We start from the raw sequence: 23,041 nt of genomic DNA, 5'->3' as shown, positions 1-23,041 counted from the left end.
CAAAAGTGTGACTCTGGTGTTGTGTGAGTGATAGTATGAGCTTTCAAAAAAAAAAAAAAATCACAGACCTTAGAATTTACAAGTGAAGTAATGTTTATCATCCAAGAAAATTACCCAAACTAGAGTACAAGATTGTCCCGTTAATGCAACTTTGGCAAGCAATACTGATTTAATAATCATAGTGTGAGATCTTAAATAATACACAGAAACGATTAGAGGATCTTCCCCAGCAAACGGTTTCATAGTTGGTACAAACTTATTGATTTTAAAGTACTTTTAGCATACCTCGCTAGTATAAAACTGACAGAGCTTTAAGATATTTACTTTTTGCATGTAATAAATACTGATCCATTATAGCTGCAAATGTGTATTGTTTGCAGTGCCTCTTGGCAAAAAGGCTGTCCCTTTCTCATCAGCTGGACAGGCTAGATCTCATTAACATTCTCTTTCTCCTTTCTCTAGCTCTTCCTCTTAATTATCTAACTCTCTTCACGTGATCCTCTCTCTGTTCTGAGTCCCTTATCTTCTTTGTGCCTCTTTTCTTTCACTATTGCGTGCCTTCTCTATCCAGTCAGTCTTGCTAAAACTGTTTCTGTATCAATGTTTACCTTCATTTTCTCCCTCCCCTTTATTTTGGTTTTACTTTTTCTTCTCCCTTACACCTCTTCTTCTCTTCCTCTTTCATTTTCTCTTCAGTCTTTCATCCCTCTTCCTATGCCTGCCATTCTCATCATTCTTCTTTCTCCCCAACATTCTTGTCTGCAGCTCTATATTTTTCTCTTTTCTCTGCCCCTTCCTTCTCACTCTTTCTCTCGCCTTTTCTCCCGCTTGCACCTTCTGTATGTCTTTCATATTTCTGCCCCTTTGTTCCTGTATCCTCGCTTTCTTTCACTTACAATTTTGGTTTTAACATAATTTCCTCCTATGTCCAACATATTCTGTGATCTCTCCTTGTTTTGTCTGCTCTTTTATGCATGCCTCCTCTTATTTCTTTCACTCGTGGTCCTTATTTCTTCACATCCCATCACTTTCCTGAATTTTTTCCTTCGTTCTGTCCCACTTTCTATCTTTTCTATACATCTTTAATTCTTTGTTGTCACCCTTTTCTGTCTCACTTTCTATATTTCCTTTCTCCGCAGTTCCCTGTCTCGCAACCTCTTTTCTTTCAATACTCACCATTTTCTAGTCTAATTATTTTGAATATACCTCTCAACAGTGCTCTCCCGAAGCCCTCAGTTTCAATATTTCAATGTAAATGAAACATTCTTTTTTTTCTTCTTTGTTTTTTCCCCCCCCCCCAAGGTCCAGCGTTAGCCAAACTTTTTGACTGTACTAAAATGTATATATAATACACTTACTTTTATGGGCTTTCAGACATCTCTCCATCTATTGTCTATTGTCTCATTCTCATTTCTTCCGCTCATTAGGAGCAGCGGGCAATAGGTCCGCCCATTTTAGCCATTGGCTAACTTCACTGTGAGCATTTGCATTGTCCTCTTTCACAGTAGGTCCATTCAGGGATTGCTACAGCAATCTGTGCATTTGAGACTCAAAAATATTTGCTGTTAACCAATTTTTGCTCATATATATATATATTGATGATTGTCCAGCAGCTTTCCCAAAAAAAGCTACCAAAAGAATGACCAAACAAAACAACATTGATAAAGTCAAAAGGATGGTGGACAACGCAAGACCTATTTGCTTTGCTAATGATTGTTATGCGTTATACTTTATTCCTGTTGCAACCTCAAGTTCCACAGTAACATGTTTCTTGATTCCCAAATTATGGTGACCTGTGCTTTATGTAGCACCTGTTCCAACAGATGTCAGCAGAACGTTCGTTAATACACATTTAAGAAGGATGAAAGGCTATGTATCTCCCACTGAAATTAATAATTGTGCCCTATATGGTAGGCACAGATTTCTGCAAAAGTCACAATAACATTTAACCACATTAGGCCTTGACGAAATTTCTGTTATTGACGAACTCTTGTGAAAATCTCAAATGTTGTACTTAAACAAATTTTGCAAAATGTCTTACCATTTCATGTGCAAATTTTTTCTTACATTTTGCCCACAGGACACTAGTCTGACCATAAAATGTCCTACGGGGACAGCAAAATCACAGTAGAGGTAACTTTTTCTTCAAATCAATCTCCTACTGGATTCCTGTGTGGATTTTGTACACAAGGCATGCCATCACATCCAATTTTTACTCAAGATACAGAGCCAACTATATGTAAACATTACTTGCATTTTGAAAAAAATGCAATTGCGGACAGTCCTAACCCACTAGTTGTTACTACACGCAGAAAAATACAACCCAGAGATAGATTGTAAAATATATTTAAAACAGTTCAAGTCAAAATAGTGCCACGTATTATAATTGCCCTTGCATTGCAAAAAAAAAACCATTTAGACTACTGTTGAGATTTCTTTCCTAATGTGACATGCACTTTTAGTTGTCTTTGGAAAGCAGACCTCTTTCAGAATATTATCACTCGCTTTCCCATAATTTCCTATCGATAATAGCTTCCATTTTCAACTTTAGTTGTAACAGGAGCATGCAAGGCACGATATACAGGTCAGTCCCTGGATAGCTACACCTGCGGTTTAATATGTGGTGTCACTGCTACTTTAAACCTACCCCTAAGATGCATTATGTAAGCTAGGTGACTGTTTATTATTATGAAAGAGAAATCATAAGAAGCAACCACAAAAATAAATAAACTCACCAAGACCAGTAAAACTATAAATGGCTCTCCGACTTCAAGCAGGTGAGAGCGACCCTTGGTCTGTAGGCTGCAACCCATTCAGCCCTCTCCCGGCCACTGAAAGGGAGGCTGAAGTCCTTTTTGCCTAATGGGTTTTGCGTCCCTGCATTCAGCGGGTGAAGTTAGAATCAAGGTTCAGAGCAGATATCCAAGAAGGCAGCGGGTGCAATAGCCAATTCCCTGTAGACCAAATTCAGGAGGCCATACTAGAACAAGCTTTCAAGGCTTGCAGAACATGTTAAGTTAGGGATGAATGACTCGTAGCTTACATACAGATATATGGAGTGGGTGCTTAAGTCACTAAGAGGAATCCATAGGTGGATGTGTGTGAATATGTGAGTTCTGACACCATTCTCTAATGTCATATTTCACATCTGAATACTGATGTTTCTGCTGCCGTCACAGATTGCTGTTTGTGTCGATTGCTTGTTTTTTTTTTTACGTACTGAGGAGTAGCCTGAACCTAAAAGGCCATTGTTATTCGGAGCAGCCCTGCAAAAGCTTAAGTAAATAAACTCTACGTAGGCACACAGCAGTCAACCTATTTTATAAAGGTTTTGAATGTGCGCAACAGATGCTCTGCAACCCTTGCTTTGGTTCTGCACTTGTTCAAAATGTTGAGGGCCGCTAAGTGAGAGACAAACTGCTACTATAACCTACGTTTTGCCTCTACATGTTATGTGTATCAAATAAAAAATACATATCAATTCTAATTTCATACTCACCATGGACTGATCTTCATTAATGGAATTGGAGCGCAAGTAAAAAAGACTGTTAGCAGCAAGAAGGATTTTCGCCCCCAAACATCTGAAAGGGCACCTATGAGAGGAGCACTGAGGAACGATAGCAAGCCCTGAAAGACACAATAGAACATGTAAGAATCTCATGTAATTTCCTACCTGAAGACTACCAGGGAAGGTTATATGGTTATCTAAAGGTCAGCTGTGTAAGGAAGACAAAATTATTTTGATTAAGCTATTAAATGCCCTTGCAGGAAAACCAGAAAAATATGATCATGTTTTCACTCCTGAAATCATAGGAACAACAATCAGAAATGTGTTTAATAAAGTTGGACCAGTAAGTCAACTAGTTGGATGTTACTACCATCAAACCCCAAAAGCACTTCAAATGACACTGTGTAGATGTCTGAACAAGAGATGAACAGTTTCGTTTTAGTAGGTAAATAAAGCTGGTCTTGTTTATATTTTTGCAATCCTCTTTTTGTTTAAATCTTTTTTATTAACACATTTGCAAATGTTTAAAACATACGATCAGAGCAGTGCTCATACAGCAAAAAGGAAGAAAAAGAAAAGTGATGGCCAACAGCATAATGTGCAGTTCTTAATAGCAAAAGAAGAAACAGGCGAGTAGTTCACGGCAATCACAAAGTCATGGGTCAATACCCCTAGACAGGGCGGATCAGTGCTGACGAGTCTCACCAGCGGGTGGCATGCAAACGGACCAAATTTAGTGCAGTTCAAACTCAACTGGGGACATAGGGTACAATAAAATAACGACAACATAAGCCAAGGAAGAGAAACAAATAGTTTTCTTACCTGTCGGTATAGTTTTGCAGCTTGAAGATCTTTCTGGATTCACTATGCTGTGCATTATTCCGCGGTCTTGTGGTTGGGTCCGGAATCGTAGTCTTTTCTTTGTTTTTTTTTGTTTTTTGTAGCCCAGGTGGGCGTCGGCGTCACACCTCCTTGGGTGTATTTCCGGTGACGTCGGCATGCTTCCTGCGGAAGCTCCCACTCTTGGGCGCCATATTCGGATTCTTTTTTTCCGTGTTTGTTCTGTTTCCGAAGTAATGGCAATGTTCCATTAAGTGATTTACCGCTTTTAACCTTTAAAGTATATATTTTTTTTTTTATATTTGTCTCTGTTTATAACCACCTTTTCTCTCTCCAGCCTCATCTTTCTGGCGGAGGTGGGTGAGTTCGCTAGTGAATCCAGAAAGATCTTCAAGCTGCAAAACTATACCGACAGGTAAGAAAACTATTCGTTTTGCAGCGTGAATCTTTCTGGATTCACTATGCTGTGCATAGATTTTGTAGCGGTTTCTCATTTCTGTGGCGGCTGGGTGGAAGATAAGCGTTGGTTATTGAATATGTGTTGGAGCACCTTTTGTCCGACTTGTGCTTCCTTGTTCATCTGTATATCCACACAGTAGTGCTTCGTGAACGTGTGCACCGAAGCCCATGTTGCCGCCAGGCATATGTCTTGTATGGGTGTGTTAGCCAGGAAAGCTATTGTCGCACCCTTTATCCTAGTGGAGTGGGCACGTGTCCCCTCTGCTAGTTCTTGTCCTGCTCGCTTGTGGCAGAGCTGAATTGTTTGTGCGATCCATCGTGCAATAGTCTCTTTGGTTACTGCTCTCCCCATGAAACTGTTGGCGAATGACACAAAGAACTGTTTTGTTTTCCTGTGTCCCTTCGTTCTCAATGTAGTGCATGACTGCCCTTCTGGCGTCCAGGGTGTGCAGAGCTCGCTCTGCGCTAGTGGTTGGTTATTGGAAAAAACTCTATCTGTATAGACTGGTTCATGTGGAATTTGGACACCACCTTCGGCATGAAGTGTGGGTCAGTTCTCATCACAACCCTATCATTGTGTATTTGTATGTAGGGTTCTTGTAGCGTTAGTGCCTGAAGTTCGCTTACTCTGCGTAAGGACGTTATTGCAACCAGGAAAGCTGTTTTCATAGTTAGCATCTTTAGGGAGGTCTTGTGAAGTGGTTCAAAGGGCTCTTTCATGAGTTCCGTTAGGACTATGTTCAAGTTCCATGCAGGTGGCGGCACCCGCTTTGGTGGTGCAATCCTCTTCGCTCCTTCCAGGAATCTTTTCACCACCTGTGATGTGAAGAAACTCCTGCACGTTTCTCCTCTTGTGTAGGCGACTATTGCTGCCAAGTGAACTCTCAGCGAGGATGAACTAAGGTTTTTCTCCAGCAGGTGCGTGAGGTACTTTAGCACTGTGGAGTCCTTCTTCATTTTATTGTGAAGTTTTTCTTTTCTGCACTACATTGTGAATCTTTTCCACTTCGCAACATAGCACTTCCGAGTGCTGGGTTTTCGTGCCTCCCGAAGGACCCTCAGGGTGCTTTCTGGCAGCTTCAAATGTGCAAACTATGTCCTCAGGAGCCATGCCACCAGGCTCAGGCTCTCTGGCTCTGGGTGCAGCACCTCTCCGTTCTGCATGGAGAGCAGGTCTTTCCTTTTGCCGAATCTGTGGGGTGCACACTGTGTCATCTCCATGCTCTGCGAGTACCATGTCTGTCTGGCCCACTGCGTGCGACCAGTATCAGGGTCATGTTGCTCGCTCAGCACTCTGTGCATCAGTGGTATCGGGGGGGGGGGGGGGGGGGGGGGGGGGGGGGGGGAAGCGTAAGCAAATGTCCTGGACCAATCTATTCATAGGGCATTCCCCAGGGATCCCTCCTCGGGCTGTCTGGATGCGAAGTTTTGGCATTTTGCATTCTGGCGTGTGGCAAACAGGTCCACCGATGGCGTTCCCCATCTGTCGAACAGCCACCTTGTCTCTTGAGCATTGAGCTCCCACTCGTGGGATGCCGAAGTCTGTCTACTGAGCCAGTCTGCTTGTATGTTGTCCTTCCCTGGTAGGTGTATGGCTAGCAGGTCTATCTTGAGTGGGATGGCCCATCTCCATATCTCCTGCGCTAGCGTCGAAAGCATGGTTGACTGTGTCCCACACGGCTTGTTGATGTAGAACATCGCTGTGGTGTTGTCTGTTTGTAGCAATACCTTGTGCTTGTACAGCCTTGTTTGGAAAGCTTTCAGTGCAAGGAAGGTTGTCTTCAATTCCAGGTAATTGATGTGCTTTGTCGCATCTGCTGGTGTCCACAGTCCTCTCACTTTGAGTTCCTCCATGTGAGCGCCCCATCCCTTCAGGGATGCGTCTGTGGTGATGGTCACTGTTGGTGGTGGGGGCCTTAGAGGCTTTCCCTTTGTTATGTTCTCCATGTTCCACCATGTCATTTCCTTCTGCACTGAGTGCGTTACAACCACTAGATCCTCCCAACTGCCTGTAGCTTGTGACCATTGCTCCTGTAGCCATTCTTGAATGGGTCTCATGTGGAGTCGTACATTTGGTACTAGGTGGATGCATGATGCCATCATGCCCATGATCTTGCTCGCAGTCCTCACTGTCCGAGCTTGCCCCTTCTGGTAGAGGCGAGTTTCTTTCACCGGCGCTCTCGCCCTCTTCTCGCTGGGGACCACCTTGCCCTGTAAGGTGTTGATCTGTGCTCCCAGGAAGATCTTCACTTGTTCCGGCTCCATTGATGATTTCTTCCAATGGATGGAGAACCCCAGGTTTATGAGCGTGGTCGTCACTGTTTGTGCGTCCCGCTTGCATTTCTGGTATGAGTTTGCTTTCACTATCCAGTCGTCCAGGTAAGGGTATACATGTATTCCTTGCCTTCGTAGGTGCGTTGCGACTGCCGCGAGGCACTTTGTGAAGACCCTTGGTGCTGACTTTAGCCCGAAGGCTAGTGTTATGAACTGGTAGTGGTTTTCTCCGATGGTGAATCTGAGCATATGCTTGTGCTTTCTGTTCATTGGGATGTGCAGGTAGGCGTCCTTGAGGTCTATCGTGATCATGAAGTTCCCGATTTGCAATTGCGGGAGCACCTCTTGTAGGGAGGTCATTTTGAACTTTTGCGTTCTTATGAATTTGTTCAGGAACCTTAGGTCCAGAATGGGTCTCATTGTTTCGTCTAATTTTGACACCAGGAAGTACGTTGAATATACCCCCTTGTTCCTTTCCCTGAAGGGTACCGGTTCTATGGCCTGCTTCTGCAGGAGCTCCTTTGCTTCTTCGTGAAGACGCTCCAGTTGTTTGTTTGCTAGTGGTCTTCTTTTTGGTTTTCTGCTGGTTGGCCTCCCCTCCAACTCTATGCAGTATCCGAATTGGATGATGTTGAGAATCCATTTGTCTGATGTGATTTCTCTCCATTTTTGGAGGTAAAAACTTAATCTTCCTCCCACTGGTGTTATGTGGTCGTAGGTGTCTAGTTTGTGTAACACCTGATCCCTCTGTATGTGCTGCCCCCTGGGATCTTTTCTGTGGGTGGGCACATGGAGTTTTTCGAAGTCACTTAGAGGCGGGCTGCTGCCCCCCTCTTTTATTCTGTCCACGTCCATTTCCTCTCTCTCGAAAGGACTGTCCTCTTGGCTGGTACTGCCAGGACTGCTTATGCTGACCCTGCTGAGCTTGTGAGTCTGCCTGGTGCGTTTGCTGGAAAGCCTGGTGTGATGTACCTGGCTGGTTTCCGCCTCTCCCGCCGGGCCTTCGTGACGGGGTGCCCCTTTTGCTACCTCTGAACTGCAATGCTCCCATGGACCTTGCCGTTTCGTTATCCTTTTTCAGTTGACTGAGCTTCTCATCAACTGTTGTTCCAAACAGTGTTGCGCCGTTGAACGGTGTGTTCAGGATGCTGTGTTGCACCTCGGGTTTGAAACCTGAAATCCTGAGCCAGGCGTTTCTCCTTTCCGTGATGCCCATCATCATGAGCCTGCTGGAGGTGTCTGCTCCATCCAGGGCAGTTTTGAGGCAAGAATTTGCCGCGTTCTTCCCCTCCTCCACTAATCTTTCGGCCATTTGCCTGGCCTCTTGGGGCAGGTCTTTCACCAGCTGACCCAGTTCCTCCATGATCTGGTACATGTGCCTGTTGATCAGGGCGTTGGAATTTGCCATGCGCCAGTGGGTCGCAGCATTCCGTTCAATCCTCTTGCCCACCAGGTCCATCCTCTTGCTTTCCTTATCTGGTGGTGGCCCAGAAGTAGTGGGCACGTTAGCCCTCTTTCTTGCTGTGGCTGTGATGATGGAGTCTGCTGAGACCGTGCCCTGAATGTAGGGTGGGTCTTTTGAGGAATGTTTGTATTTTTTCTACATCCTGGGAGTGACCGCCTTGCATGTTGCGGGCTCCTTGAATGCTTCCCTTCCCTGGGCCAAGACGCTGTCGAGCATGGGCAGGTACTGGCTCTTTGTTTGTGTGGGGAGCAGTGTTTCCAGAAGGAAGTCAGCTTTCTGCTTCTCTTCGTCGAGCTTGAGTCTGAATGCTGCTGCGGCAGTCTTTATCACCGAGTTGTAGGCCTCGATGTCGTCCGGCGGCGAGGGCCTCGAGGGATATGTGTCGACAACATCCTCTAGGCTTAGGGTGTCGACATCCAGATAATCCACCTCCTGTGATTCAGAGGGAGCCGTCCCGGCGTCCGTCCTGTTGTCCTCTTCCTCCTCATAGTCGTAACTATAGTAGGGACTCTTCTTCTTCCTGGTCGATTTCCTCGATGTCAGGCGCCTGTTCCTCTGCGTCATAGTCTTCCTCCTCGACAACCTCCACAACCTGTGGCTTTGTTTTGTGGGGAATCGTGAAGGCCTTCATCTTGGCGTCGAATTCCTTCTTCCGCTGCAAGATGTTTTCCATTTCGGCCTCGAGGCGCCTCTTCTTTTTCTCCATCTCCGCTGCGTGTTCCACGCCGGATGGTTCGGCCGCTCTTTTCGGCGGCTGGCTCGGCGCCGAGCAGGTCTTCGGCGCCGAAGGCTTCGACGTCGAACCGGATTTCTTGTCTCTGGTCGGCGTTGGTGCTTTAGGGTCCTTATCCCTCGGCGTCGATTGATCCTTTTCGGGGACGAATTTCGACGACTTTTGCTGTTCAACAGCTCTCGGCGCCGGGGACTCCTTCTCAGAGGATCCGCTGGGCCTGGATGTAGCCGCGGGCGCCAAAGTTTTTGGCGCCTGCGCTTTCGAGGCCTTGCCCTCGTTCTTTCGAGACTCAGAGTCTCTCGGGTTCTTAGGGGCCGTAGAGTCTCCTACCTTATCAGAAGTCTTGGTGTAATCGGTCCCTACGACCGTGTAGCGGTCGTCTTCGGCGGCAGCGTTGTCCTCTTCCTCGGAAGACATCCCCAGATCGTAAAGGGATGGAGTCGGGGCTTTTCCCTGCAGGGTGGCGTGCGCTACCCTCTGTCTCTCTCTCACACGAAGGGTCTTCGGGGTGAAGACGGAGCAGGCGTTGCAGTCCTTGCTTTCGTGGTCTACCGGTAGGCAAAGGTTGCAAACCGGGTGCTGGTCCTTCTGCGCGTACTTGTGGTGGCAGTTACGGCAGAACTTGAACGCCGTGTTGTCCATCTTGAGCGCTCAGGGGGCCCCCTGGTCGTGCGTTCGTCGACGGGCGTCGAAGTTCTCGAATATTTCTCCTTCTTTGGCCCTTGGTTGATGAAGTTGTAGTGTGTTATCTAGGAAACCTGAATCGATATTCCTATTTTATGCCCTTGTCCGGCTATAATCAATAATATCCATACAAAGGCATAATAACCATATCCATAATTCAGTCGTAGCACATGCTGTCACATTAAGCAAGGCTACTTCTCCGGCCCCCTAGTAAGCACACCAAGTTCTCTAAACAAAACCAAGCCTCCAACAACCTGGGAAATCCCCCTTGCTATTGTTTTGATTTCGTCCTAGAACTCCTGTAAAGCACTGTAAGAACGGCCAGTTCTTAGTGACATCTTTATTGACGTCTTATGTCCAACCTTACGTCAAACCCAGGCACCTTTCAGGTATAAATATACCACCGTTGCCTCAAGCAAACACACGGTGGTAATTCTGGAGCAGAGCAGCTATCTACTTCCGAAAGCCCAGCTGATGCGAGAGCCCACAGACGCTGCCCCTCCTCTTTGACGCGCTGAGAAAGACGCTGTCTTTTCTCCTGTCGAGAAATCCAGCTCCGGCGTTTCCAGCCTACCCTTGCGGGTTTGCTGGGATATCGAGTCCTGAGAGAGAGATACCAGACCTCCTGCTTTCTATTACCCAGGTACGGAACTGACTAAACCCTTACAGAGAATTCTTGAGTCAGATTCTTGGCAAAACAAACTTAACTTAAACTGCTACTTAATTACTCCCTCCCACGTATTAGGCTTAGGTCAGGTACACCGGGGTAGGCGTATTTAGAAGCACCAGTTGAGTACGATTAGTCAATGTATATATGTATGTATATATTTTATCTATTTTAAAGTATCATATGGCTAAGAAACCATATCAATGCTTTTACAGTATTATTTTATAATCCTCCTTTTACTGTACGCACTTTACCTTACCATGAGCATTACAATCGTGGCAATTCATTTCTCTTGTAGGAGGAAGAAGACTGCTCAATAAATAACACCTTTTATTGAAAACGCCCGTCTCTCTTTTCTCTGCATTCTGGTGAAACTAAGTACGCACATTTGACTGAGTAAAATAGCTGTCTATTGTTTTCACACGACTCTAGAGATATACTCTTATTCAGGGAGAGCAAAGTTGTCATGTTTTATGGTCTTTGGTCGGTGCGCTCCTGACGGCTGGGGCAATTTTTAACTGTGTTTACTTGTGCTTTTACTCGCGCTGTTGGTCATCGCGCTACAGAGGGTCTAGGGCTCATTTTACTTCGCGCTGCTTCCCAGGTGTCGGATCATTAGGCCGGGGAATCAGATCAGGCTTACCTGCATTTTAATTTGGCATTCACCCGCATTTGGCGGGACACAGATAGTGTAGCGGGTCCGACCGCCATCTTGGGTGGGGGTCAAGGCTGGGAGCACTTCGGGCGCCATCTTGGTGAGGGAAAGGGACGCAGGAGGCGGACTTCCGCACCTTGTAAGCTTATTTAAGCTACCAGGTTGCAGCCAGGTTAGATCTTTGGTCGGCGCGTTCCTGACGGCTGGGGCAATTTTTAACTGTGTTTACTTGTGCTTTTACTCGCGCTGTTGGTCATCGCGCTACAGAGCGTCTAGGGCTCATTTTACTTCGCGCTGCTTCCCAAGTGTCGGATCATTAGGCCGGGGAATCATATCACGCTTACCTGCATTTTAATTTGGCATTCACCCGCATTTGGCGGGACACAGATAGTGTAGCGGGTCCGACCGCCATCTTGGGTGGGGGTCAAGGCTGGGAGCACTTCGGGCGCCATCTTGGTGAGGGCAAGGGATGCAGGAGGCGGACTTCCGCTCGGCCGAATACCAGATAACGATGGAGATTCAAACGCGCAGCGGTTACGCGCAGGGGGCGCGTCGTAGGCGCGCCGGAGGTGCGCCAGAGGTAAGCCCGTTTGCGCCCGTTCGCGCAACGGGCGCGCATAGGGCCGCTCCCTCTGGCTCATCACATTCTCCTCGCCTAGTCTATTCTCGGGCTGCATTACTGGAACTAAGACCGTCCCTGGCGCCCCTGACTCGGAGGGTGATTGCCCCAGGCTCCTCTCATTCTCTGTCCTGCGGACTTCTTAATGTTCGGTCGCTCTGCAAGCACCATATAGAGATTGCCTTCCTGATTGAATCCTCAGGGTTGGATTTGTTGTTTTTAACAGAAACCTGGACCCGGGAGGACTGCCTAGTTGAACTGGAATTGGCCTGCCCCCCAGGCTTTAAAATCATTCACACCCCTCGATTGAAGAACAGAGGTGGTGGAATTGGTATCATCTATAGAGAGTCGTTGGGTCTTTTCCAGCTTAAAATCAGTGAGGTTTCGGGCTTCGAACTGATAGGATTCTCCATTAAAGACCTGGAGAGAACACTCCTTGCAGGTGTGTTATGTTATCGCCCACCGGGCTCTGTTCCCTCCCTATCAGACTTTCTTGATCTGATATACGACCTATCGAATACTCACTCTAAGTTGTTGGTCCTGGGGGACTTCAACTTATGGCAAGGCGGCCCACTGGATGGAGCGTTCCCGACACTCTGCCAAGCACTTGGTGATATTCAGCTGCAGCAACTGGTTGGCGCCGCTACTCACCGGGGAGGTCACGCCCTGGACCTGATTTTCGCTGACGCTCAATCAGTAGTGGTCAGTGATATCCTACGCCAATGCTGGACCAACCACGCACTGGTGGCTTTCTCCCTTTGCATAGGGGTTCATCCCTCTGAAGCTGCCGGGGTAGGATTATCGAAACTGGGTAGACCTTGGTCCCGACTTTTTAAGTCATCTCCACTGCCTTCCTTATTACCAGACAATTTTTGTCTGAGCAACTCGGTGGAGGAAAGCTACCTCTCCCTGTGCCGGTCTATCACTGACTCGTTAGATGAGCTGGTGCCCCTTCGTAGGTCTCGAGGGAGAGTGAATCGTGCTTTCCCCTGGTACACGGAAGAGCTACGACAGCGAAAGCGGAGCTGTAAACGTGCTGAGAGAGTCTGGAGGAAGCAGTATTTAGCATCGGATAAGGCAGCGTTTAGGCTCGCACTGCAGGGCTACAAGGCGCAGATTAGGTTGGCAAAGGCGGCCTTTCTGGAATCCACCTTGAATAAGGCGCCTAATAAATCTCAAGCCCTGTTCAAAATTGTCAGGGACTTGTCTCACCCAGTGTGTGTAGCCAACACGGTCGTGGCGTCGCAAGCCCTGTGCGACTCCCTGGCGGGTGCTTTTGAGGAGAAGACTGTAAAGGTCTTAGAGGGCTTAATAAACCCTCTGCCCGCTGCTCTCGGTTTGGGAGCTCCGGTTAGCCCGCTCAGTCGACCCCGGCCAGTAGGGCTTTGCCCTAGCTCGGGAGCTCCGAACGGGTCACCCAGTCGACCCCAGCCGACTGCCGTAGCTCTCACACAGGGTATTCTTGGCTTGGGCGCTCCGGCTGGTCCGTCCAGTCGACCCCAGACGGGCACGTCTGGCCCCAGTCTGGTAGCTCCGGATGGACCACCCGGTCGACCCCAGCCGTGTGACCCAGCTCTTTATTTGGGAGCTCCGGAGACCTCCTCTAGTCGACCCCAATTAAGACTGTTTCCATGTCCCTCCTTTGAGGATTTCTGTAGTTTGGCACATACGGTAGCCTCTGGCTCTCCGCTCGACCCACTACCTCCCAAATTCTGGAAGGCCTTTCACGCAGAACTCTTTCAACCCCTGCATTCCATCTGCCTCCAGTCTTTGGAGTTGGCTTCGGTCCCCGAGTGTTGGAAGCTAGCAGTAGTGTCACCTCTGCTCAAGAAGCCAATGCTGGACCCTGCTTGCCTTTCTAACTATAGGCCAATCTCTTTGCTCCCATTTCCTATTAAGATCATGGAAAAATGGGTGACCCGCTCGCTTTCAGCGTTCCTGGAGGACATCGGATGGTTTGACGAGGCCCAGTTTGGCTTCCGCCCCGGGCACGGGACGGAATCTGCCCTTGTAACCGTACTGGACAACCTTCGATCGCGTGTCGACAGTGGTCGGGCAGCCTTTCTAGTGCTGCTCGACATGTCGGCCGCGTTCAACACGGTCTGCCATCAGACCCTTATCAGGAGACTGGAGGAATGTGGGGTCACAGAGGGTGCAAGAGACTGGCTGATATCTTATTTGGGTAATCGGCAACAGCTGGTCTCGCTTCCCCCATTCAGTTCTGAGCCAAGAAAAGTTGGACAGGGGGTTCCACAGGGCTCGGCCATCAGCCCGATATTTTTCAACCTATACCTTTGCCCCCTGGTCCAGCTTATCAAATCTTTTGGTGTCTCGGCTTTTAACTATGCCGACGACACCCAACTGGTTTTTTCTCTGGAAGGAATCAATGCAGTCCCGCTGGAGACATTTCATCTCTGCATGACAGCCACAGCGGACTGGTTACGGGCCAATTCCCTCCAATTTAACAGCTCGAAGATGGAGGTGCTCTATTGTTCCATAGACCGGATTCCGCGTGTTCTTCCAGAGAACTTTTGGCCTACCACCTTCCCCGAGCCAGTAGCGGCGGTTGGATCAGCTCGCAACTTGGGGGTGATTTTCGGCCCAAATTTACAGCTTGATCTGCACGTCAATAAAACTATCTCTACGTGCATGATGCTGTTACGCATGTTGCGTAAAGTTCTGCCCCTTCTCCCCGCCCAGGCCAGGTAGTTCGCAGCACCATTCTAAGTCGTTTAGACTATTGTAATGCGCTACTTCTGGAGGCCCCTAAAAATCAGCTGGGGAAGTTACAACGAGTGCAGAACATGGCCGCCAAGTTGGCTCTTTCCCGCCCCAGGTCCAGCTCCTCCACTCTCGCTCTAAGAGACTTACACTGGCTTCCGGTACATCTGCGAGTGTCGTATAAAGCCGCGTGCCTGGTGTTTAAGGCGGTACACCAACTGGGCCCGATACCATTGCGGAATATGTTTGCCTGGTATTCTGCCTCGCGGCCTCTTCGTTCCTCTTCGGCACAACTGCTGGTTGTCCCAAGGTTTCAGAGAGTTAGGATGGGTGGCCGCTCATTTAGCGTTGCAGCGGCCAAACTTTGGAACTCCCTGCCTAGTTCTCTGAGAAGCCATAAGGACTACCTGCAGTTTAGGAAAGCGCTGAAAACGCACCTCTTTCTGAAAATTGATTGAGCAGTGAGTAGTGTACCGTCCAGAAGTTCATAGCGCCAGGATGCCCTCTGGGTGACAGGTCTGCGCTCTACAAATACACTAAATAATAATAATAATAATAATAAAATTACAAGTCTTGCAAAATTCTGCTGCCCGTCTAGTGCTAAGACTCCCCTGCAGAGCTCCTTCCAGACCCTCCCTGGCTACCCTCCACTGGCTGCCCATTAGTAAGAGGATACAATTCAAAGCACTCCTCTGGTGCCATAGGATTATCCATCACAAAGCCCCCTCCTACATGTCTGATCTAGCCTTACTCTATGAGCCTAACAGATCCCTACGCTCCAAGGGAACAGGTCTGCTCAAAACAACACTCCCAAAAAAAGCTAGAATGGGAGGCAGATCCTTTCGCACTCTTGCAGCTAAAAATTGGAATACCCTCCCCATGAACATCAGACGAGATAAAAATGAGGCATCTTTTAGAAAATTGCTGAAAACCTATCTATTCACTCTCTAATTGCTTGTCTTTTTTTTTGGTTCCACCCTCCTAAAACTCTCTCTCCACAGCGCGGGGACACGCCGGGAGGCGTCACCAGGCGCTTTACAAACCCCTATAATAATAATAATAATAATAATAATAATAATAATAATGGTTGTCAGAAGCTAATCCCTTCTTGTCTATCCAGGGAGGTTAAACTCCTCCTCGTTTATTCGAAAAAGTTTCTAGTGACCTCTGAGTTAGCTGGCAAACCTTAAATCTAATATAGTCAGTAGAGAGCTAGATAACCTCAGTCCTACGTCTACACTGCTGAATATATTATTCCAATGCGCAGAGCCTATTGGGAATATAGGAACTACACTACAAAGTCTCCTGGAGTCTTCTGAGAGGTTTTCCTTCCAAATTCTGTATTCTTCTTCTTCTTTCTCCAAAAATGTCTGGAGCCCAAACGGGAACGATCCAGACCCGACCGTGGAAAAAAGAATCTGAAGATGGCGCCCAAGAGTGGGAGCTTCCGCAGAAAGCATGCCGACGTCACCGGAAATACACCCAAGGAGGTGTGACGCCGACGCCCACCTGGGCTACAAAAAAAACAAAAACAAAGAAAAGACTACGATTCCGGACCCAACCACAAGACCGCGGAATAATGCACAGCATAGTGAATCCAGAAAGATTCACTCTGCAAAACTGGAGTCGCTTAAGACCTGCTGCCCCATCTAGTGTAGCCGGGGGAGCCAGAACTGCCAGGATCCAGAGGCCGGGGCAATGGAGTTCTGAAACAGGAGAGCTAAAGGAATATGCAGGGCAGCACTACTCTACGCCTCTATCAGTGAGGGATGGATCCTGAGTGGCGGCCCCAGATAAAGCATTTGCGTCCCCCACGTTAGTGACCACCTCCTGAAGCTTGGAAACCATTATGTGCCATTGAGGCGCTAGGGGAAATTTACGGATGCCGAGTAGGTCCTCTCTACGTAGTGCAGCGCCCTCCGCTTTAGCCCAATTAAGCTGGGATCGGCAGGCAGGCAAGTGGGTGAGGTGATAGAGGGGATTTCCAGCGCCTAGTGATCAATCGCTTGGTCACTATTAGACCAAGGCCTAGAAATCATATGACAGCTCTATATTTTTTGTTTCTACTAAAAAGGTGTAATATATGGGCTTCTCAGCTAGGCAGAATGGTTCAGGAGGTGCAAGTAGTCAAGGTGATTGTCACGTTGTTCCAGTAGTCAGTTAAGACCAGCCAGTGGCAGAGCATATGGAGGATGTCCGCATCTAACTGCCAACAGCGGGGGCAAACCGCATCTGCGCGGAGGAAATACCTGTTAATTCGAGTTGGAGTAAGGTAAGCCAGATGTAGCATGAAGAATGTAATTTGTTTGAACCGTTGATTACGCAGAATGTATGTCGGGTCATTAAAAAATGATATTACAAATCACAGGCTTTGCAACCGCAAAATACCTTTGTATATCATGCCACATGTCTGAATGCTTCTGGGGCATGGGGGATTGGTGCAGTGAAGAGTTTTAATCAGAAAGACAGTGACATACTAAAACGAAAGTAGCATGAGTTGGAGAAAAAAACCTTTTGCAGCCACCTTCGGAGATTCTGCAGAAACACCACATTATGCAATTTACAAAAAAACGTTAATTCGTATGATTTTTCCGTTGAAACTCTGACCTGCAGAATGGGGAACTACAGCCTACATTTAAAGTCGCTACTCCACTTGCAGGGTGTACTTTTCTCACATCTGTCTCGCTACGTTTCTTATCTACAATCATAATACACCTTCGGCACACTGTCATCAGAGGCTTTTTCAGAATTCAAGTGTCCATGGTGGAGGGTGCCAAGGCTACTGTGTTACTTAACGCTGGCAGGCATCTTTAAATACCAGTTCAGACATCTAGGATTGCATGATGAGTGCAATCAATCCGTGGGTTTCAGACTCAATATGCGAACTTTGTACACTGCTCAATCCCTATCAAATTAACGTTTGTTCCAAAACTGCAATTGAGCCAAATGTCGTGCCAAAGTCACATTTTTCTTAAATATAATTAATTTTTACCACTAATATTTTTGGGGGCAAAAACATCTCTTTTTAAAGGAAAATTCGACAGGAAACAGAGACATGAAGATTCATGTGTGTTTATGCTGAATCATTACTAGGTGTTAAATCTCAACTGTAACCAAGGTGAGGCAAATCTACTTATCAATGAGACCATATACTTCATTTTACAAATTTTTTCCTTCATCTGGAAACATCAGAGGCAAGTGACCAACATCTTACCTTTACGCCTTGGATCAAGCCATTCATTAGAAATGTGTGTTTTGGGAAGGTTTCATGCAAGACCTAGGAGAGAAGAAAGCAGACAGTCAGTGAAGGGGCTACTGCTACACAAGCAAAGGGAATAATTCCCCAAGACAAAAAAGTACTGCATTTTGATTGCTCTTTACCAGATTTACTTTAAAGACACTGAAATATTCAGCAGAACCACATGATGATAGCTTATCACATGCAAAGAAATCATAATAAGTTGTTTTGTTGTTTGATCACTACCAAAGTGCTTGTAGAAAGTAGGAAGGACACTGCAAAAGATTATCATAAGGCTAATAAAAAAAAAATCTAAGACCTCAACCACAAAGGAATGATGGCATGGTTTAACTGTACCCTGGTAAAAAGGGTTTGAAAGTTAATATTCTTACTCAAAATTAACAGCTGAAATCAGAGTTAAATTGCAAAGTGTTTTTTTCATGATTAAATTAACAGTTTGTCAGGTGACCAAATATATATTTTTGGAGACAGTCTAAAAAATTACTCCGGCGTCCAAACTCCAGCGTCTAACTTTACCTTTGTGAATCAGACCCTTAATTTTTTGCCTCCCTTTGCAAATGCCACACACATTTAATTAACAGTTACATTTATACACACACACACACACACACACACACACACACACACACACACACACACACACACACACACACACACACACACACACACACACACACACACACACACACACACACACACACACACACACACACACACACACACACACACACACACACACACACACACACACACACACACACACACACACACACACACACACACACACACACACACACACACACACACACACACACACACACACACACACACACACACTCTAATCGGCCTGTCATCTGGATAAGGAAGTGTCAGACACATCCAGAGTCTGCAGTAACCCGACGCGTTTCGAGTATTTTACCCTTAATCATAGGTTTCCACTGCCACACACAAACTTCCAAAATATGGTTTCCAGCGATCTCCCTTAATAAATAACCATCAATCAAAGTCAGGTGAGTACAGCTTCAATTGCATGCTGGGACTGGAAGTACATACAATAAAACCCAAGTGGGCTATAGGCAGTTCTGTGTAAATAAAATGTTCATCACGGGTGTGCCAGAACGAGCATTTCCCCAAAACACCAAAAACACTTTCCGCCTGTTAGGCTGCTTGGGTAGAAGGCACTACATGGAGCAGCACATTTAGAATGCCTATTCCCGTAGTAGATCCTTGACCTCCAACGAGAGAGGCATGTGATCTTACCTGATATTTCATGTTTTGGTTTGAGTTTTTTGGTTTCAGTAGAGCATCTATACACACTAGTCATATCCAACAGGATACAGTCTTATTTGTCTGAGGTTATGGTCTTCTATCACTATTGGAATAATATTAGTCTCTCCAAGTTCCCTAGCTGAGATGGTCTGTTAGTGAAACAATTACACTGTTCATTGCTTTGAGGAGCAGAGGTGTGGCTTTTTCATTGACATCTCACAAGATAAGCTCTCTGGGGAGTTGTCAGTTGCCACATTGTTACTGTGCCCTTAAAGTATGCAGGCTATGCTGGTATAGTTGTCCATAAGTTTGTACGGCAAACATTTGCCGTGCAACATTCTGCACCTTGGTGGCCCACTTATAAGAAAGTGCGTCCTTTGATGAAAGGATTCCACAGACTTTGCCGTTTCATTGTCTTTTTTTCTGACTTCAGGACATCTTGCACCTTTGTTCAGAAGCCTGCAGCCATGCACGTCACTTTAAGACCAGTCAGTTATCTACTAGCTGAGTCTGCCGCACTGAGAGATGATACATTGCAAGTGTTTGCCACCAATGTGCTCCCCTGCACAATGACAAATTCCCGTTTGAGTTCCTAACTATATACTGCAAAAGGTAATCAATATTCAGCCACTTCTGGTGACCATATATGTTGATTAAAACCGTGAAATTTGTAAAATGCCACACCCTGACTGCCCACAACTCTTACATTCTTGCTTTTCTCACCAGCAGGACAGCATGGGAGAGGCAGTGGTAAGCCTCTGGTTAAATAAATCTGCTGTGCACTCCTATGCAGTAGTTCTGTTACAGCAGTGCCTCGTAGATCGGGAGACCGAATTTATATGGAATTCATTAGTATTAATGTTCCCCCTGTCCTGGATGTCACTTAACTCAAATAGGCCGGTGCACAGGAAAATTTCTTTATCCATATTTTTGTAAAGACTCTGAAGTACAGGCAACAAACTGGTACATCCTCTGAAGAAGTATCTAGGTAGGAGTATCTCAACTAAGAAGCAGAAGGTCTCTTTCTCTTCTTTTGAATCAATATCATACATACGTGGAAATCTCATATGGCGGTGATGTCTAATGGGGTAGGAGTAAAAGTTCTTGGATAGAAAGTCAGGCTGATACGGTTTCCATATTTTCTCTTACTGCTCCATAGTATCATATGCAGTGTCCTGCATCTGCTCAAATGTGCTTCATTAATGGTATTTGAGGTGGGTTTGGGACTAAGTGTTCCCGCGGCCATGTGTTGGCTGGAGCTATGGGGATGCAGGCTCATATTCATTGAAGCTAAGCTCCTCCTAAAGTATATTTTGGGCAGTTTTCCCAGAAATGAGAGAGGAACCCAATGCAGTATCAAAAAATTAGTGCAAAATTCTCTGTTCCCAAACAGTTACATTTTTAGGTTGAGACTATCACACAGCGATACTGTCTGGCTGCAAAAGACCTATTGAAGGCTTACCAAGACCATACAGGTGCTTCGAGTCGGTCTTTTGCTTACCACTGGCTAGCTTTGCTGTCAGTCTCATTTGTTGGTTATTAATGTTCCAGCTTTTCAATCTTGTGTTTGTGCCTCCCGTTGAGCATAGTCTCTTCACCATCTATTTTGATTGGCTGGCTTCCAATGCTAGATTTTTAAGCACTACTTTGTTCTATTTGGTTAACCATTCCACAAGAGTGAAGGGCAAGTTACTTACCTTCAGTAAAGCCTTATCTGGTAGAGACATGATCGAGCCGCAGATACTGATAATTGGATTTCCCAGACATCAGACTGGATCTGGAAGATTATTCTTCGAGCAATACCCCTTAGCGCCTGTGGGTGGCATCAGTCTGCTCCGTGTGATGTGATGACGTTGGGGTCTTACCTGCCGGAAGTGACGGCCATGGCACCTATACAGGCACCACTTTGGCGTGCTGAAGTCAGTCACTTTTCATGAATATTCACACCAGAAATGTGGAGCCAGGAAGAGTAGACAATGGTGTGTTTTTAAGAAACTAGGGCTCTGAAAGGGAACAGCCCTGACACTAGAAACTTGTCCGCAGTGCGGGGATGATGAGTGGGTCTGTAAAGATTCTGCAGCTAGATCATGTCTCAGCCAGATAAGGAGATACGAAAGGTAAGTAACTTGCCAATCTGCTAAAGGCATCTAGCCACAGATTCCTTAGCTCTGAATAGATACCCATGCAATGCCATCCTCGGAAGGACTTGTTGTGTAAGTCGCTCAATCTCATACAAGGAGGTGGAGGCTGGACAGGTTTGGGTAGAGGACCGTCCACTCCTGCTGCGATTGAAGATCCTCCCGAAAAGGCAGTCGAGTCGGAGGATCGATGGCCATGTTGAGTAGCTCGATGACTTGGGCGTGGTCACGCATGATCTTCAGCACTCTGGGCAGAAATGGTATAGGTGGAAAGGCGTACAACAGACCGCAACACTACGCGCAACAAAAAGCGTCGCCTAGCGAGTGCCGCCTTTGCAATCCCCACACGCAGAATTCCTGACATTGTGGGTTCTCTTCGGTGGCGAATAGATCTAACCAAGGCTCTCCCCACTGTTGAAAGAGACCTTGCATCACCTCTGAGTGAAGACGCCATTCGTGAAATAGGAGTGCAGTGCCTCTGAGATCTGGATGCAATCAGACAGATTCCTCTGATGTTGCGCTCACTGGAACTTCAGGACCCACTGCAGATCCTGCATATGCCACCTGACATGATCCACCAGCAGTATGCAGGAGGCCATCAGGCCCAGCAGCTGGAGGGTCATCCTGACTGAAACCCGGGATAAGGGCTGAAAGATCTGAATCATAGCCCAAATATCCCAGACTCGCTGCTCGGGAGGATAGACCCGAAACTGCGTTGTGTCCAGAACCGCTCCGATGAAGAGGAGCTTCTGAGAGGGAATCATTTGGGACTTAGGCATGTTGATGGAGAACACCAGCGAATGCAGGTCAGCAGTAGTCTGGAAGTGGGAGACGACTGCCTTGGATGAGGTCACCTTCAACAACCAGCTGTCGAGATAGGGGGAAGACAGGAATCCCTGATATGCACAGATGAGCTGCGACAACCGCCATCACTTTCGTGAACACCCGAGGGGCACTGGGATGGCCGAAGGGTAGCACAGTAAACTAAAAAGGCTTGTGGCCCACCATGAACTGCAAGTAGCACTGGTGGGCCGGCAGGACGGGGATGTGAAAATAGGTGTCCTGCAGGTCCAACGCTACCAACCAGTCTCCAGGGTCGAGGGCAGGTAGATGCTCCTGAGGTCCAAGATAGGACGCAGGCCCTTGTCCTTCTTGGGGACCAGAAAGTAGTGGGAATAGCAACCACGACCTACTTCTGGGACAGGAACAGGCTCGATGGCTCCCTTGGCCAAGAGAGATGAAATTTCCTGTTGGAGATGGCCCATGTGATCCTCCAACATGCGATGGTACCGAGGTAGCATAGCTGGAGGGGTAGTCTCCAAGTATCAGACTATTTGCAAAACCCACTCATCTGACGTGATGGTGCGTCAGTGGGGGAGGTGATGGCGTATCCTGACGCCCGCTGGCTATTGATGGGCCTCAAAAGTAGGACTAGGAAGGTTTGGAGGTGGAAGCAGAGGGGGGTGTTGGTGGACTGGCCCGCTCGCTGGCCCCCAGAACCACGTCAGTGGTTAGCACGTCAGTGGTTAGCACGTCAGTGGTTACCACGTCCCCAGCCGCGCTACAGTTGGGCAGCTTGCGCCGGCCTGTGGCCCTGGGCGGGACGTAGTGGGGCACCCCTTCCGTAGCCACAGAAGGGTCAAAAAGCAGACTGCGCAGAGCGAGTGGAGAGGCCCAAGGACTTAGCCGTAGCCTGTGAGTCCTTGAAACGGCAATGGTCATCAGACGGCATGTCCATCAGGGTGTTCAG

The 23,041-nt window shown here is 47.1% G+C and overlaps 1 protein-coding gene across 1 annotated transcript in view; it reads right to left on the bottom strand.

The window, feature by feature from the left end:
• The window catches only part of SLC71A1 (solute carrier family 71 member 1), a 294,743-nt gene that overhangs the window by 120,499 nt on the left and 151,203 nt on the right, over nt 1–23,041 (bottom strand). The window contains exons 3-4 of the mRNA XM_078644426.1: nt 17,840–17,902; nt 3,500–3,627 (exon numbers count right to left, since the gene is read on the bottom strand). Of these exons, the coding sequence (XP_078500552.1) occupies nt 3,500–3,627; nt 17,840–17,902 (191 nt within the window). The remainder of the gene's footprint in view (nt 1–3,499; nt 3,628–17,839; nt 17,903–23,041) is intronic.

This window comes from Lissotriton helveticus, chromosome 1_1 (genome assembly GCF_964261635.1).
Source record: "Lissotriton helveticus chromosome 1_1, aLisHel1.1, whole genome shotgun sequence".
Classification (NCBI taxonomy): Eukaryota; Metazoa; Chordata; class Amphibia; order Caudata; family Salamandridae; genus Lissotriton; species Lissotriton helveticus.
Note: the sequence above shows the minus strand (reverse complement) of the source record. Positions and strands in the feature narration are given on the sequence as shown.